A 15,650-nucleotide genomic window follows, 5' to 3' on the forward strand; every position below is an offset into this window, starting at 1 on the left:
AAGACTTGTTCATATTCACAAGCAATCTTACAAATTTATGCATCTATGGATGCTTCAAGTAAGTTTAAAACATCTTACAAGATTATGATTAAATACTTCAGCCTTAATTATTGTACGCGATCAAAGGCATAATAAATTTGAAGATTTCTTAATAGGAATAATAGAGTCGTTATGCGAAGGACTAATACATTTTAGTTGTTTTCCTAATTTTTAAATTTCTCTTTCTGATCCAAACATCATAAAAGCATTCGCTTTAAACTTAAAGACTGAAGGCTTTGATATGATAGATGGAACAGAAAATGTTGTTTTATTATATAGAATTTGTTACAAAGTAATGAATTCAACTCTTTCTAATTTTAGAATTAATACTAATCAAATTAGTTCAAAAAGAGGAGAAACTACGCTTTTTATAACCGATATTAATAAAAATAATATTATGATTCCAAAAACAATTCATTGGAGTCAAGTTACTCTGCAAGAAATCTGGAAAATGGAAAATATTGCTCATTCTCTTAAAGAAGAATATAGAAACTAGAAAGTATAGTTCAATATGTTGATGGTGATGTTGAAATAAAATTCTCATCCCAAAGACATTTATGAATTAAACATCCGGAAGAAAGTAGAAATTCGACTTCCTCTATATCTGATTTTGAAAAAATTAATATATCCGGTCTTCAAAAGACTAATGATAATATATCTCAACCTGGATACAAGGTTGATCTTCATGAATCTAGTACTTCTCGATTTTAATGAAGTTATTCTGTTAATAATAAAACTTGTAATTCCCTGCTTTTTTCTGATATGAGATATAATGTTATGGTTATTAATAATAATAATCTTATCCATAAAAGTTTCGATAAGATTAAAAATATAAACAAGAAAAAATGGTTTTTAATTTGTTTAAACTCAAAACAACAAACTCTATGTTCTTTAAGATATACCGAATGAGTTGAATAAACTAAATTAAACTTAGATTTTTTCAAATAGATGAAAAAATTATATTTTCCAGCCATAAATAAAATATTTCCAAATTTTACTGATAAGTCTTTTATAAATACTCTTGAATCAATATATAAATTATATGTTCATGAAACTGGAGAAGAATTTTTTGAAATTCATCATTCAGTTACTACTTTACAAATTAAAAAGGGTAATAAAGAGATTTACGCTGTTCCTATAAAATCTGAATTAGAAAATGGTAATTTTGACCATATAATTCAGCAAAATAATTTTACCAATATTACTTTACATTCTTTAATAAATCAAACTACTAGAATAGAAGAGATTTTATCAAAATCTAAACATGAAACTTTTAGTGTTGAAAGTTCAAGAACTTTAATGATAAAACCTCCTCCTAATCTTAAAAGAGAAAATTTTCTTTAAAGTTCTAAAAAGGATGAAGATTTTATGGAAGGTCTAATAGACAGATGACAAAAATCAATATAAAAGAAAATGGTCCTATTTCGGTAATTACCCAAGCTGAATATTTTGAAAATTTTTCAAGTTCGTCAGAGGATGAAATGCAAATTAATAAAATGCATAATATGTCAATTGTAAAACTTTTTTATAAAAAGATAACACCAATTGATCTTCAAATATAAGAAAAAAAAGATTACGTCTAGGTTAATGGAGAAGTCATTACTGAATGAAATATATATGGAAAATCTGAATATCATATAAAACTGTGATTGAACAAATGTTAATATACTCTTCTGCCGTAAAAATAAAAGGTAATAATGATAGGCAAATCGCTCAAGCTCTTATTACTGTTTTTACTGGCCCAACTTCAAGGTTGGTCGGATTTTTTCTTTCAAAAGATGCAAAAAATAAAATCTTTAACTCTTATATAATTGATCTTAATGGAAGAAAGAGTTAGATGCGGTTAATACACTTATTTATACTATTTTATCTAATTTTATTGGAGCTAATGAGCTTCAATTAGATGCATCTCAGGAACAATTAATGAACTTCAGATGTCCAACAATATCTGAATTCAGATGGTATAAAGATGTTTTTATGACGAAAGTTTTAACCATAAATGATTGCAATAAAAATTTTTGGAAAGAGAAATTTATTTCTAAACTTCCAGTTCTTTTCGCTGAAAGAGTTAAAAACAAATTAAAATCTAAATCTCCAACAAATTCTATAAATTGTAGTTTACTCACTTATGGAGATTTATCAGCATAAATAACTGCAGAAGGAATAGCTTTTTGTAATGATATAAAGTTAAGAAGACAACTTGATATGCCAAAAGAAGAAAATCAAAATATTATCGGTGATTTTTGTGAACAAATTGGTTTCAGCCAATACAATATCCTAAAAGAGATAAGAAAAGAAAAATATTTTCTTTTAAAAAGAAAAAAATATTATATAAAAGATAAAACTAAATCTAAAAAACATTTTAGGATAAAAATAAATTTAAAAAATAACTCTTTAGTAGGATTATGATTTGCCATATTTAGATAATGTTCTACAGCTTTTCTTTTTTCTATAGGGTCTTTTATTTGATCTATAAGATCTAAAATGAAAGTTTCTTCATTAGATATAACATTTATTTCTAATCCCATAAAATTTTTGAGACATGTGTCACAAGCACAATCTGTATCACATATTTTACTTTCTGATATTTCAAAATCATTATCTGAACTACTATTAGAGTATTCAGATATTTCTCCAACAATAATGTTAATATATAAATCTTTCGACTTTAGATTTTTTCTTTATTAAGAAGAATATTTATTAATGATTCTTTTAAACCATTATTTATATTTAGATTATTAATCTTTTTCTTGACATAATACTTATTAGCTTTATGTCTAATTTTTCCACATTTATAGCATACTGGAACTTTATTTGAATCATTATTTTTTATAGTCGGTTTAGACATTTTCTTAAAATATTTTTCAGATTTATTTTTATCTTTTATATAATGTTTTTTCTTTTTAAAAGAAATCTTTTTCTTTTCTTATCTCTTTTAAGATATTATATTGGCTGAAAACCAATATGTTCACAAAAATCACCGATAATATTTCGACTTTCTTATTTTTGCATATCAAATTGTCTTTTGAACTTTATATCATTACAAAGATTTACTCTTTCTGCAATTATTTCTGCTAATAAATCTCCATAAATGAGTAAACTTTAATATATAGTGTTTGTTGAAGATTTAGATTTTTATGTTTTTAACTCTTTCAGCGAAAAGAACTGGAAGTCCAGAAATAAATTTTTCTTTCCAAAAATTTGTATTGCAATGATTTATGGTTAAAACTTTCGTCATAAAAACATCTTTATACCATATGAATAGTGTTGGATATCTCAATTTCATTAATTGTTCCTGAGATCTATCTAATTGAAGCTCATTAGCTCCGATGAAATTAGATAGAATAATATAAATAAGTGTATTAACCGCATCTGACTCTTTCTTCTATTAAGATCAATTATATAAGAGTTAAAGATTTTATTCTTTGCATCTTTTGAAAGATAAAAATCCCACCAACCTTGAAGTTGGCTAGTAAAACCAGCAATAATAGCTTGAGCAATTTGCCTATCATTATTACCTTTTATTTTTGCGGTAGAAGAGTATATTAACATTTGTTTAATAACAGTTTTTATTTGATATTCAGATTTTCCATATATATTTCATTCAATAATGTCTTCTCCATTAAATTGAACGTAATTTTTTTCCTTTATATTTGAAGAACAATTGGTGTTGTCTTTTCATAAAAAGATTTTACAGTTGACACCTTATGCATTTTATTAATATGCATTTCATCATCTGACGAACTTGTCAAATTTTCAATTTGTTCAGCTTTGGTAATTACCGAAATAGAACCATTTTCTTTTATATTGATTATTTGTAATCTGTCTATTAGACCTTCCATAAAATCTTCTTCCTTTTTAGAACTTATAAGAAATTTTTCTCTTTTAAGATTAGGAGGATGTTTTATCATTAAACTCTTGAACATTCACCACTAGAAGTTTCCTGTTTAGATTTTGATAAAATATCTTCTATTCTAGTAGTTTTTTTCTTAAAGAATGTAAAGTAAGATTGATAAACTTATTTTGCTGAATTATATGGTCAAAATTACCATTTCTTAATCCAGATTTTATGGGAGCATCGTAAATCTCTTTATTACCATTTTTAATTTGTAAAATAGTAAATGGATGATGAATTTCAAAATATTCTTCTCCAGTTTCATGAACATATAATTTATATGTTGATTCTCACAAATTTTATTTTTTCAAAACTTATTTTCATTGTTTTGAATCCATATATATGGCATGAGCACGTATGATTATTTTTAATATATCCAATGATAATAACATGTATATTGTTCTTCTTCATATAAGAAATCTATATACACAAATATATGTGTGTGAGTGTGTGTGGGAGATAATAGGATAAAATATCGACATTAATTTCTATTTGCAGCAGTGACTCGAATATATATATAATCATTAAATCTATTTATAATATATATATGTTCATTTATTTTTTACTACAACTTGATGTCAGAAATCAGAATCCGATGTATTTGTTTGAAATAAACTTGATAAGATTATTTTCTTAAAAATTTGTTGGCTAAGTTTATTTTCTCAAGTGATTAATCATAAATGATTGCAACCAAATTGTGATTAAAGAGTTGATTATGATAATATATAGCAAGAGAGTGAGCCGGAAGTTGCCGTGACTTTAACATAAAGGCCACGATATTGAAACGAAGTCCCACTCCCATCAATCTTCCTCTCTGACAACAGTGTTGGTAGATCTACCAACCCAACAGCGATGGAGGAACCCGTCACCGCCGACTATTCTTCCTCGCAGCCCCCGCTGCAGCTGCTCGAGAGGCTTAAAGATTACGGCCAAGAAGACGTTTTTGCCTTCTGGGATGAGCTCTCCCCTGAAGAACGCCTCCTCCTTGTCCAGGACATACAGGTCGTTGCTGAATTTACATCCCTTTATATTCATGTCTTTCATTATATCAGCCATTTTTCGTGTGAATGTGTAGTTGGTAAATAAACGCCGTTATTTTATGATAATTGGATATAGCTCACTTCTGAGCTTAAGACAACCTGCTTGATTTTGTTAATTCGTTCTTTTATTTATTAAGGTTTTTTTTATAAGCTGTTGCAGAGTGTAGATCTTCCAAGAATCGATCGGATCGTTCGATGTTCCTTTCGCTCTCGGGGTTTCTTTTACCATCCTCTCACTTTGGCATGACTAAGAAGGGATTTTGTACGGTGAAATGACTGGATTTAATTGATATTGTCAGGGCTTCCAGCGGCACCAGTAGAGCTCCTTTCTGAGAGCACGGTGTCCACTGTGGAGAAGCGAACTATGGAAGAAAGAGAGAGGTGGTGGAAGATGGGAGTAAAGGCCATCTCAAATGGAAAATTGGGCGTGCTTCTTTTATCGGGTGGACAGGTACTGTTATAATCATATACTTGTAATCGTGTTTGGAAAGAAGATAGTGTGAAGGTGTCAAGAAAATAAATATCTGAGTGCCACTTTTGGTGTTCATGAATGTGCGTCATAGGCAGACTGATGAGAATTATTGATTTAGTTTTAAAATGACTAGAAAAGTTTGGTTTTTTGCCTTAATGAATAGAGTGGATTACATAAACTATCTATTTTCTGTGGGATATTAACTTGTGTTTCTTTAATTAGTACTTATTTTACCCAAAAGTTGAAAAGAGTTTATTGTTAGATAATCCAAGATCCAACAATTTGTGCATCTTGACCCTATCAAATTATTTCACAAAGATGAGCACTTAACTTAGAACTTTACTGCAATTGGTCTCATTGTAAAATATGACCCGCTATTCTGGCCTGAAATGAATTGAATAACAATCTTACAAGTCTATAACTGCACACTGCTATCTTCAGTCAAGTAGATCATGCACTCCTGCACATGACACGTACACGAAGCTAGTGCAAGATATAGGAACCCTAGAACTATTACAATAATTAATTATCCTTATTTTGGGTAATTTGGGAGGCAGCCTGCTTAAAATGATTCTTGAATGTTTCCATAAATATTGAGTTTTGAGCGTTCGCATGCAGGGAACTCGGCTGGGAAGTTCAGAACCGAAGGGTTGTTTCAGTAAGTAGTAATACTGTTTATTTTGTGTATAAATGTTCTAAATTAGAGTTGGATGGAACAATAAGTAATAATTTGTTTGTATTCTGTCAAGCCCTTTACATTCCAAATCCATTTCAACCTTCATACAATTTACGCGTTCTTTTCCAAGACAACTGCAGGACTAAAGGAGACACAAAGGTTGCCCACTCCCCGGCATTCAAAGATTTTTTTTGGCTCTTAACATAGTGATTTTGTTTGACCATGTTAAATACTCTAATTATTATTTAAACGTCTTTATTGGTTTTGATGTTTACTCTCATTATTATTTAAATATTTGTTTGATCCTCCAGTTTTTTGCCTTATTTTAGACATTGGACTTCCATCTGGAAAATCACTTTTCCAACTTCAAGCTGAGCGAATTTTGTGTATTGAAAGATTGGCAGCTCAATCAGTAAATGAGGGTTAGTTTCATCTTGTTATCATTGACCCTTCTCATTTGCTAGTGAGCCTGATTACTCTGGTACATTCAGGTTCTGTAAGTTCTAGACCCATACATTGGTACATAATGACAAGTCCATTTACCGATGAACCCACACGCAAATTCTTTGAAAGTCATAAATATTTTGGCCTTGAAGCTGATCAAGTAAGAACCTCTTGGCCTTTACATTTGACACGGTATCGTTTCTAACAACTATGGCTCATTGTGATAGACAATTTTGAACACAGGTCACCTTCTTCCAGCAGGGTACAATTCCTTGTGTGTCAAGAGATGGTAGATTCATTATGGAAACTCCATTCAAAGTAGGGTTTGTTCTTGGTCACATGAAATTAATTGGCTTGTCAAATGCATCTACGTGCTTGACAACTGATATAACTATACACAAATTACCTGTTGTATTCTGCTACTACCATATAAGCAAGGATTATATGTCAGCTTATGTTTTACTCAAAAGGATTGCCGAAATAACAGATTGTGATTTATATAGGTTTTCTGTTTTATCTTTCCCTTTTCTCAATCACATATGCATATTTTATAAGTGTTGTAATAATGAGAATCTAATTTTCAAAAGCCAGGTAGCGAAGTCCCCTGACGGAAATGGAGGAATTTATTCAGGTATATATTAAAATAAGATGAATTTGATTCTGCTGACCTCTATTTCTAACTCTTCTTTGTTATTGTCACTCTTGTCATGCTTTAAAATTTTGTTTTTATTGGGAAAAATCTTTTGCAGCTTTGAAATCTTCGAGGCTGTTGGAAGATATGGCTGCGAGAGGCATAAAATATTTGGATTGCTATGGAGTTGATAATGCTTTGGTGAGTTTATTTTTCACTTTTTTGTTCCCTTTTTTCTTCCCGGCATAACCAAATAAAGGTGATGGCCTGCAAGCAGGTTCGTGTTGCAGATCCAACTTTCCTGGGTTATTTTATCGAGAAAGGCGTGGCTGCTGGTGCAAAAGTTGTCAGGAAGGTGTATAGTTCTCACCTTTCAGATTTGTGGAATGCAATTTATAGATTCTAATGTTTTTATTTTTTGATAGCTTGCTCATTGTATCACTTATGAAAGTATTGGCATTATATGGTTCATATCGTAATGTAGTTGTTCCATCAGTTAGGTTTTTTAGCTTTCTATTTGTGAGAGTTATCTGTCATTAAAACTTTGTCATGCGAGGAAGAGACGGTTATTTGAACTTTCTTACAAAGGTGCCATTATTATTTAGGTATTCAATTAATTTTGTTTAGTTATATCATTTCCAACTTTTTGTTTGCATCCTCGGTTTCGAAACAGTGCTTGACCTTGGCTGTACTGAGAATTTAAATGTCATGAGATTCATTCTGTTTTTAAATATGCTGCAATATTATCTTCTGTATTATAATTGCCCTTGATTGTTTAATGTTTGCCTTTTGATTTACTTGTCTGTAGGCATACCCACAAGAAAAGGTTGGTGTTTTTGTGCGACGAGGGAAAGGTGGACCAGTATCTGTTGTTGAATACAGTGAATTGGACCCATCATTGGCTAGTGCGATTAATCAGGAAACAGGGCGCCTTCGCTTTTGTTGGAGTAATGTATTGTCCTTTCCTGATTTTCTTTTCTCAGTGATTTCTTTATCTATTGTCTTCAGTTGTGTCCTAAAAATCTTGATTGAACTCTACAAAATTATACATGACTATATGGATATGTACTTGGCCTCAAAAAGTTGTTATATTAGAAACTAGGCAACTTTCAAGGATTCACGGTGCAAACTTTTGGAGTATCGTTAGAGCCTTAAGAAATTATGTTCTGAAGCAAAATAAATTTCCGTTCCATTTTTTTCAATGTTGTTTATAAACTTTGGTGAAATTTAGCAATGGTAAATCATTTTTAGAAGAAAATAAGTCCCCTGTCGTGTTAGTCGTTACCCAATTCTGATGATTTTGATGTTTTGGAACTTTTTGGTTATCTCTTATATTTTTTGGACAGTCCAACATGTTCCATCATTCGCATTTTCATCATGCCCCACATTGATTGCTATCCCGTATATCGAGCAGATAGCATCTGTTCTTTTTTTTTGAATCTCGTCCTACTTGTATAAGCTTAGAGTGGATAGATTACCTTTCTAGCTAATTGTCAATTACCATATGTAGCCCCTCTGTCATTAGCCCTCCTCCAATTAAAAGAAATTAGTAAAAAACTTGACCTCCCCGTGTAAGAATGGATGCATGTCATCTACAACACAAGGCAGGTATATAATGCGAATGATATATCTGCGGCAAAATAATATGGGAAAATCTTTTGATTATAGAAATTTTGGCAAAATCGAAAGTGCTCTGTGATTGCAAAGGTCAGTCGTGATTCAATGAGTACCAAAGCTTTTCCTTCGAGGAGAAGGTGCCAAATTTGTTGAACTCTTATTTTTGCTTGGGATCCAACCTAATGTTTCCTAATAACTTCTTCCTTTACCTGTTTCCTACCTGATTCAAGTTTGCAGAATCCATTTGCATGTAGATTTTGTGACATGGTCTAGTTCAAAATCTGCATGAATAAAAATTGCGAACATTTTGCAATCAGATTTTGATCGTTTGGCATTATAATTGGCACTGTAATCAATGAAGTAAACTTTGTTCTTGTGTTGGTAATTGCTTGAAATATTTACTTCTTGTCGTTGCATTTAATTGCTGTTCCTAATTTCCTACATTTTCAGGTTTGTCTACATATGTTCACTTTAGATTTTCTAAACCAAGTTGCGGATGGTCTCGAGAAAGATAGTGTGTGAGTAGCACACCTCTCTCTTTACGGTTACACGCGTACATACATTGATACGTATATTTATGACATCATCATTGGAATGATATTTTGTTCATCTTTTTTCTTCCTTATTGCAGCTACCATTTAGCAGAGAAAAATATTCCTTCTATTCATGGACATGTCAATGGATATAAGCTAGAGCAATTTATATTTGATGCATTTCCTTATGCTCCTTCTACTGCACTTTTTGAGGTACTATTTGTTACGTTTTGCTACAATTCAAGAATGTTCTTTAATAAAGTCCTTATCATGATATAGGTGCTGCGTGAAGAAGAATTTGCACCGGTGAAAAATTCGAATGGTTCAAACTTTGATACTCCAGACAGTGCTCGACTGCTTGTTCTTCGCTTGCACACTCGTTGGGTGGTTGCTGCCGGTGGCTTCTTGACTCATTCTGTTCCCCTATATGCGACTGGTATTTTTCTTGATTTATATTTATTTATAGTAGCAAAGTCAAGGGGAAAATTGGTTATATCAATTGTTATTGGATCAGGCGTGGAAGTTTCAGCTCTATGCTCATACGCTGGGGAAAATCTGGAGGCAATCTGCCGTGGAAGAACGTTTCATGCTCCCTGTGAGATTGGGTTTTAGTTTTCGCGCTGCTTGTCATTTGTTGATTGAGATGGAATTTTTTTGAATCCGTAAATGACGTGGAAGGGAAGGAATAAAAGATTTCTTGATCAGCTCTTTAATTGTGTGTTGTAGTTGCGACTTGGCTGACGGGCGACGGATATAAATGATTTCTTGGTTATTTCTCTAGTTTATGCTTTTTCGATATTTTACGACGGCCGCCATGCGTCTATAACTAGCTCAAGCTAATTCTCGATTCATCTGTATTTTCAAGCTTGCTTTGTTGCAACTGCAAGCAAAAATATGCCTATTTTTCATATTGATACAGTGATGCTATATATAGAATTTAACAAATAATTATTTTTCTTTAAGAAATGAAATACATAATATATAGCGTTTTGATTTATGGTTACATTCATATTGAACAGGCCATTTTCGAGATACCCTTTTGCCTATGAATTGGTCATTCTTAGTAAGTACAAACTTGTTAGATTCAAAAACTGACATTAACAATAGCCGACCTCGACACAAGATTCTTTCGAATATGAGGAACATGTATCACATCACGTAGAATATGTTCCTTTCCAAAAATCATCTTTAGTATCACTTTGCCAAAGCTGACTATGTCTGAAGTTGTTAAATGTCCCATAAAAATCTTTCGTTCGGTTATAGGAGTGTAGGTTTTTTTTTTTTCAATTTTTTATAGGAGTGTAGGTTGAGAACGATGCCTTGTCAGAACAAGTGTGACGTGTTGCTCCACCTACCATTCTTTTGGGTTATCCATTAGATTGGCTTCAAAAACCACCGCATAAAGGTCGGTAATCAAATCTTTCATGTTGCTTGTCGCAACAAGATTCATGTTAACTTGGTCTCTATTGGTTTTCTTTGGATGTCGACAATCATCAACCTTATGATTCAGCTTACGACAGTTGTAGCACGTCCATTCGAACTTTTTGTCCTCCACTTGAGTATTCTTCTTTCTGGAAAACTTCGTCTCTTTGTTAGTATTGGATTGCATCATATTTGTCTTTGCATCCCTAGGCGACTTCCCTTCAGGATAAGATTGCTTGCAATGTTTTCTTCAATTTGCAGCCTCACAATTAAATCAAGTCTCATATCCTTTGGTTTGTGCTTTTGATAATTTTTGAAATCTTTCCGTGACGAAGCAACTTGAAATGATTCACTCATTTGCATACCCTCGGCATGCAAATCATGCAACAATAATTGCAAATCATGGACTTGCTCAAAACAGATTAAAAATAAATCAATTTGAAGTATAAATACTTACCAAGAATGAATTTCTTCATTCCGACATCTGCAGTTCGATATTTCTTTCCAGAGATCCAGAGATTTCCACAAGTCCTTTGAACTCTTGGTTTGACTATACGCGTTGTATAATGTGTTGTCCAAACTGTTGAGAATGTAGTTGAAACAAAGGTAATCTCCATTCTTCCACGCATCATAAGCATATCTCTTATTTTTGTTGATCTCTTTTTCAGATACAACATGAGCATTATCATGCAGAAACTTCACAAGATTCAGTGTATTAATTAAGATGAAACATCTTTTGGTGTCATTTTTTTGAAGTCAATAGCCGCAAACTTCCCCGGTTTTTGACATGTACCCTAGAACAGTAGGTTGAACAAGGGCAATAGATGAGGAAGACATTTAAGAATGCAAAAAAAAAAAAAAAATCCTTAAGATCGTTGGGTATGGAATATGTTCAAACTGAAACTATTTGGTTGATATCTCGACAAAAATCTCGGAAAGTGATGGAACAAAACACGATCAGAATGTAAAGTCTAGGCTAGAGTTGGGTTCTATCTCCTTAAGACGAGTTTGCCCGACACATTGTGTTTATAGAACACGGTAATCATCTCTCAAAATACAACAACTTTCGTTTTGTAATAGAAACACTCCAATTACAAAACCCGGCGAACTTTAAGATGCTTTTTGAAGCATCATAAAATGATGAACAAAATTATGATATGCAACAATATGTAGATGACGAAAATCTGTGTGTGTAGTTATATTTATATAATTCATAAATATTAGTTTGAATTTCACCGAATAAAATTATTGAATTGAAAAATATATTATATAAAATATAATCATTTTTCGATTCAATATTTTCATTATATAAATATAATCTTTTCCATTCAATTTTTCCGCTCGATAAAATTCGAACCAATAATTATAAACACTTAATTAAATTTTCATTCACTCAAATTGGCAAACGAGAAGTAATTTAATCACAAACATATGAGTACACAAACCATTTTCCCAACAATTATTTATATTTATTGGTAGTGATTTCTCCAATTTCCTTCAATAGATTTGCAATTTGAATATCAAAAGACTAGTAAATATATATGTTAGCAAATTTGAAGTCAACAGAACCTTTTGTTTTTAAGACGAATTTCCTCTGTATTTGGTGCTCACGAAACTTACAATATCAGTTTTACAAATCACAAATTTCATAATCAGAAATTAATCAAACTCTTTTAGAAAAATAAGACGATGAAGTTCGATATGAATGCAAAATGTTCCCCTTATTGTTTGATCATCCCAAATATAGATGCTTTGTTGTCTCAAAATATATTAATACATTTAGATATATTGATATTAAAGTCACAAATCTCAAAATGATACTGTATAATAGAAAAGTAATAGCAGCTTTCACAATAAATTGTTAAAAAAAATTGCGAAAACTTTGGTGAGGCGTCTGTAGTTTAGTTTCTCCACTTCGAGCTTGAATTATTGCTCGCTGTCTAACCGGTAGATCGAATGGCGCTAAATCTCCGTCGTAAGCAAACAGGTAAATCTTCACTCTTCGTTTGAGCTGTGAATTTTATTGGAATTTCCTCGATCGAGTGATGAAATGTGATGTTTTTCAGAGTGCATAATCCGGATGTTGAATCTGAACCAAGCGGTGAGCAACGCCGGTGGAACCGCTAATGAAGAGGTGTACAAGATCCTGATATACGACAGGTTTTGCCAAGACATACTTTCGCCGCTCATCCATGTCAAGGACCTGCGCAAGCATGGCGTCACCCTCTACTTCCTACTCGACAAGGATCGGAACCCGGTGCACGATGTCCCTGCGGTGTACTTCCTCCAGCCGACACCTCATAACATTCAACGTGTAGTCGCCGACGCCTCCAGAGGACTCTATGATGCATTCCACCTCAATTTCTCGTCCTCGATCCCCAGGCCCCTGCTCGAGGACCTTGCTGCTGGTTAGATCCTTAATTTGGTTATCTATTAGATTGATTTATTTATTTTATTTTATTTTGGTAATGCTTTGTTAATTTTGAATATGTTTGGACATAGGATTTAGGAAAACTGTTATTTAATGAGGAAGGTGTAAATTAGTTTGTTTATTCTTGATTGTGATCTACGATCTCGTGGTTGACATATTGGTTTGATCTTTGTCTCTCTGTTTCTTAGACTGTAAGAAACTAGTAGAAAGTTGAACTTGGAAGCAGAGTGTTTTTTGATTTGGTCGATTAGCAGTTGTTGAATTCCATTTGTAGCTCTTCCTGATTTAAATATCACTGGTAAATGTACATTTTAAGATCTTTTTCTACGGTTAAAACATTGGTTGCGTGTTATGTGACAAGATGCTTGACCTAGAATAAGAGGAGAACCTAATGAATGGTTCTTTGCTGTGCCTCAGGAACAACTCAATCTGATTCAATTCAGAGAATTTCGAAAGTGCATGACCAGTATTTGGAGTTTGTAACCCTAGAGGATAACTTATTTTCTCTCGCCAACAAGAATTGTTATGTTCAGCTAAATGATCCATCAGCTGGAGATAAAGAGATCGAGGAAATAATAGAAAAGATTGTAATGGGGCTGTTTTGTGTTTTGGCGACGCTTGCAGTTGTGCCAGTTATTACCTGTCCCCGTGGTGGGCCAGCTGAGATGGTCGCATCCTTACTGGATCAGAGATTGCGAGACCATTTGTTGGCGAAGAACAATTTGTTCACCGAGGGTGGTAACTTTACTAGCTCATTTCAGAGACCAATTTTATGTTTATTCGATAGAAATTTGGAGCTATCTGCGGCTATACAACATGATTTTAGGTATAAGCCACTCGTTCATGATGTGCTTGGTTTGAGGCTGAATAGATTAAATGTAAAAGGGGAGAAAGGGGGGATGAAAACATATGAATTGGATAACTCGGATCCATTTTGGACAGCTAATTGGTCGTTAGAGTTTCCAGAAGTGGCCGTGGAAATCGAGACACAATTAAGCAAATATAAAAAAGATGTTGAGGAGGTAAATAGGCGTACAGGTGGTGGAGATGGGGCTGAATTTGATGGGACGGATTTGATTGGAAACACCAAGCATCTGATGAATGCGGTAAATTCACTTCCTGAATTGACTGACCGGAAGCAAGTTATCGATAAGCACACCAACATTGCTACTTCATTGTTGGGTGAGATCAAGGAGAGGTCTCTTGATTCTTATGCTAAAAAAGAAAGTGACATGATGTGCCGAGGTGCAATCGACCGGAATGAGCTTCTTGCGGTGCTCAAGGGCAAAGGTACTAACATGGACAAATTGCGATTTGCTATCATGTATCTTATTTCAACAGAAAGTACCCCTCAATCAGAAGTTGAAGCTGTGGAAGCGGCGCTGAGAGAATCCGAGGTTGATTCTGGTGCTTTTCAGTACGTTAAGAAGATAAAAGCATTAACTGTTTCATTGGCGTCAGCTAATTCTGCTAGTAAGAGTAATATTGTTGATTGGGCCGAAAAACTCTATGGGCAGTCAATTAGTGCAGTAACTGCTGGAGTAAAAAATTTATTGTCTAGCGATCATCAATTGCTTCTGACAAGAACAGTTGAGGCGGTAATGGAGGGGAAACCAAATCCTGAAATCGAATCTTATCTTGTGTTTGATCCCCGTTCTACCAAGTCAGGGTCAAGCACCAGCCTCATAAAAGGCCCATTCAAAGATGCTATCGTATTCATGATTGGTGGTGGAAATTATGTAGAGTATGGGAGTTTGCAAGAATTTGCACGCCGTCAGCAACCAATAAAGCACGTTGTATATGGAACTACTGAGATTCTAACGGGAGCTGAGTTTGTCGAACAACTTGCTTTGCTGGGGCAAAAAATGGGTTTTGGAAGCAGTGTCCCTACTGCAGCCCATTAGGACATGTGTTCTATTTTCTGAAGAAAATTGTGATTGTGTCTTTATATCGCGAAGGCCCGTGGCTTCAGTTACATTTGGAGGTTCAACTTCAGGTTAATTTTATTCTTTCACAGATAACCCCATTTATATGGTGCATTTTTGTTGTTTTCTTTAATAGTTTTCCATGTGATAAATGAGATGCTGGTGTTTGTTTCATAATCCTTTATCAGCTGAACCCATTAACGCTGTAATTCAGTAAATAACTGTCCTACATCAGAAGCAAATTCTATTGAGTAGCAATCATTTGATGCATAAGTCCATGTTGAAAGCTATCTATGCCAGTTCTCTCTCCTCCAATTAGTCTCAACTGGCCCATTATTTTACTGGTCAGTATTGGTCTATATGTTTTGTTTACAGCTGAGGCAACCATTAGTGCTCGTGAGTCCACGTGAAAAAATATATTGGTCTTTGTGGGGTAATGCCGTCGTTGTAGCATCAAACGAATCTTGAAACAGGCTCTTTTGTGAGTAGGGTAGTTTTTATTAGGCTTTTGGGTGGATAGGCCTT

General features: G+C 33.3%; 2 protein-coding genes across 2 annotated transcripts; both read left to right on the forward strand.

The window, feature by feature from the left end:
- The first annotated feature begins 4,680 nt into the window (after positions 1 to 4,680).
- Positions 4,681 to 10,119, forward strand: LOC140823363 (UDP-N-acetylglucosamine diphosphorylase 1-like). The gene is made up of 15 exons (XM_073184661.1): positions 4,681 to 4,936; positions 5,135 to 5,189; positions 5,274 to 5,425; positions 6,065 to 6,104; positions 6,452 to 6,544; positions 6,614 to 6,726; positions 6,810 to 6,884; positions 7,158 to 7,197; positions 7,316 to 7,398; positions 7,475 to 7,552; positions 8,006 to 8,149; positions 9,265 to 9,332; positions 9,446 to 9,560; positions 9,627 to 9,783; positions 9,862 to 10,119. The coding sequence occupies exons 1-15, from the start codon at positions 4,787 to 4,789 to the stop codon at positions 9,957 to 9,959; spliced, it is 1,461 nt and encodes a 486-aa protein (XP_073040762.1). The 5' UTR covers positions 4,681 to 4,786; the 3' UTR covers positions 9,960 to 10,119.
- A 2,458-nt stretch (positions 10,120 to 12,577) lies between these two features.
- Positions 12,578 to 15,280, forward strand: LOC140823364 (SEC1 family transport protein SLY1-like). Its single transcript, XM_073184662.1, has 3 exons — positions 12,578 to 12,756; positions 12,836 to 13,177; positions 13,618 to 15,280. Exons 1-3 carry the CDS (start codon positions 12,726 to 12,728, stop codon positions 15,102 to 15,104), a joined length of 1,860 nt encoding a protein of 619 aa, XP_073040763.1. The 5' UTR covers positions 12,578 to 12,725; the 3' UTR covers positions 15,105 to 15,280.
- Positions 15,281 to 15,650: the final 370 nt, after the last annotated feature.

The sequence above is a fragment of the Primulina eburnea genome, chromosome 2 (genome assembly GCF_022965805.1).
Source record: "Primulina eburnea isolate SZY01 chromosome 2, ASM2296580v1, whole genome shotgun sequence".
Lineage (NCBI taxonomy): Eukaryota > Viridiplantae > Streptophyta > Magnoliopsida > Lamiales > Gesneriaceae > Primulina > Primulina eburnea.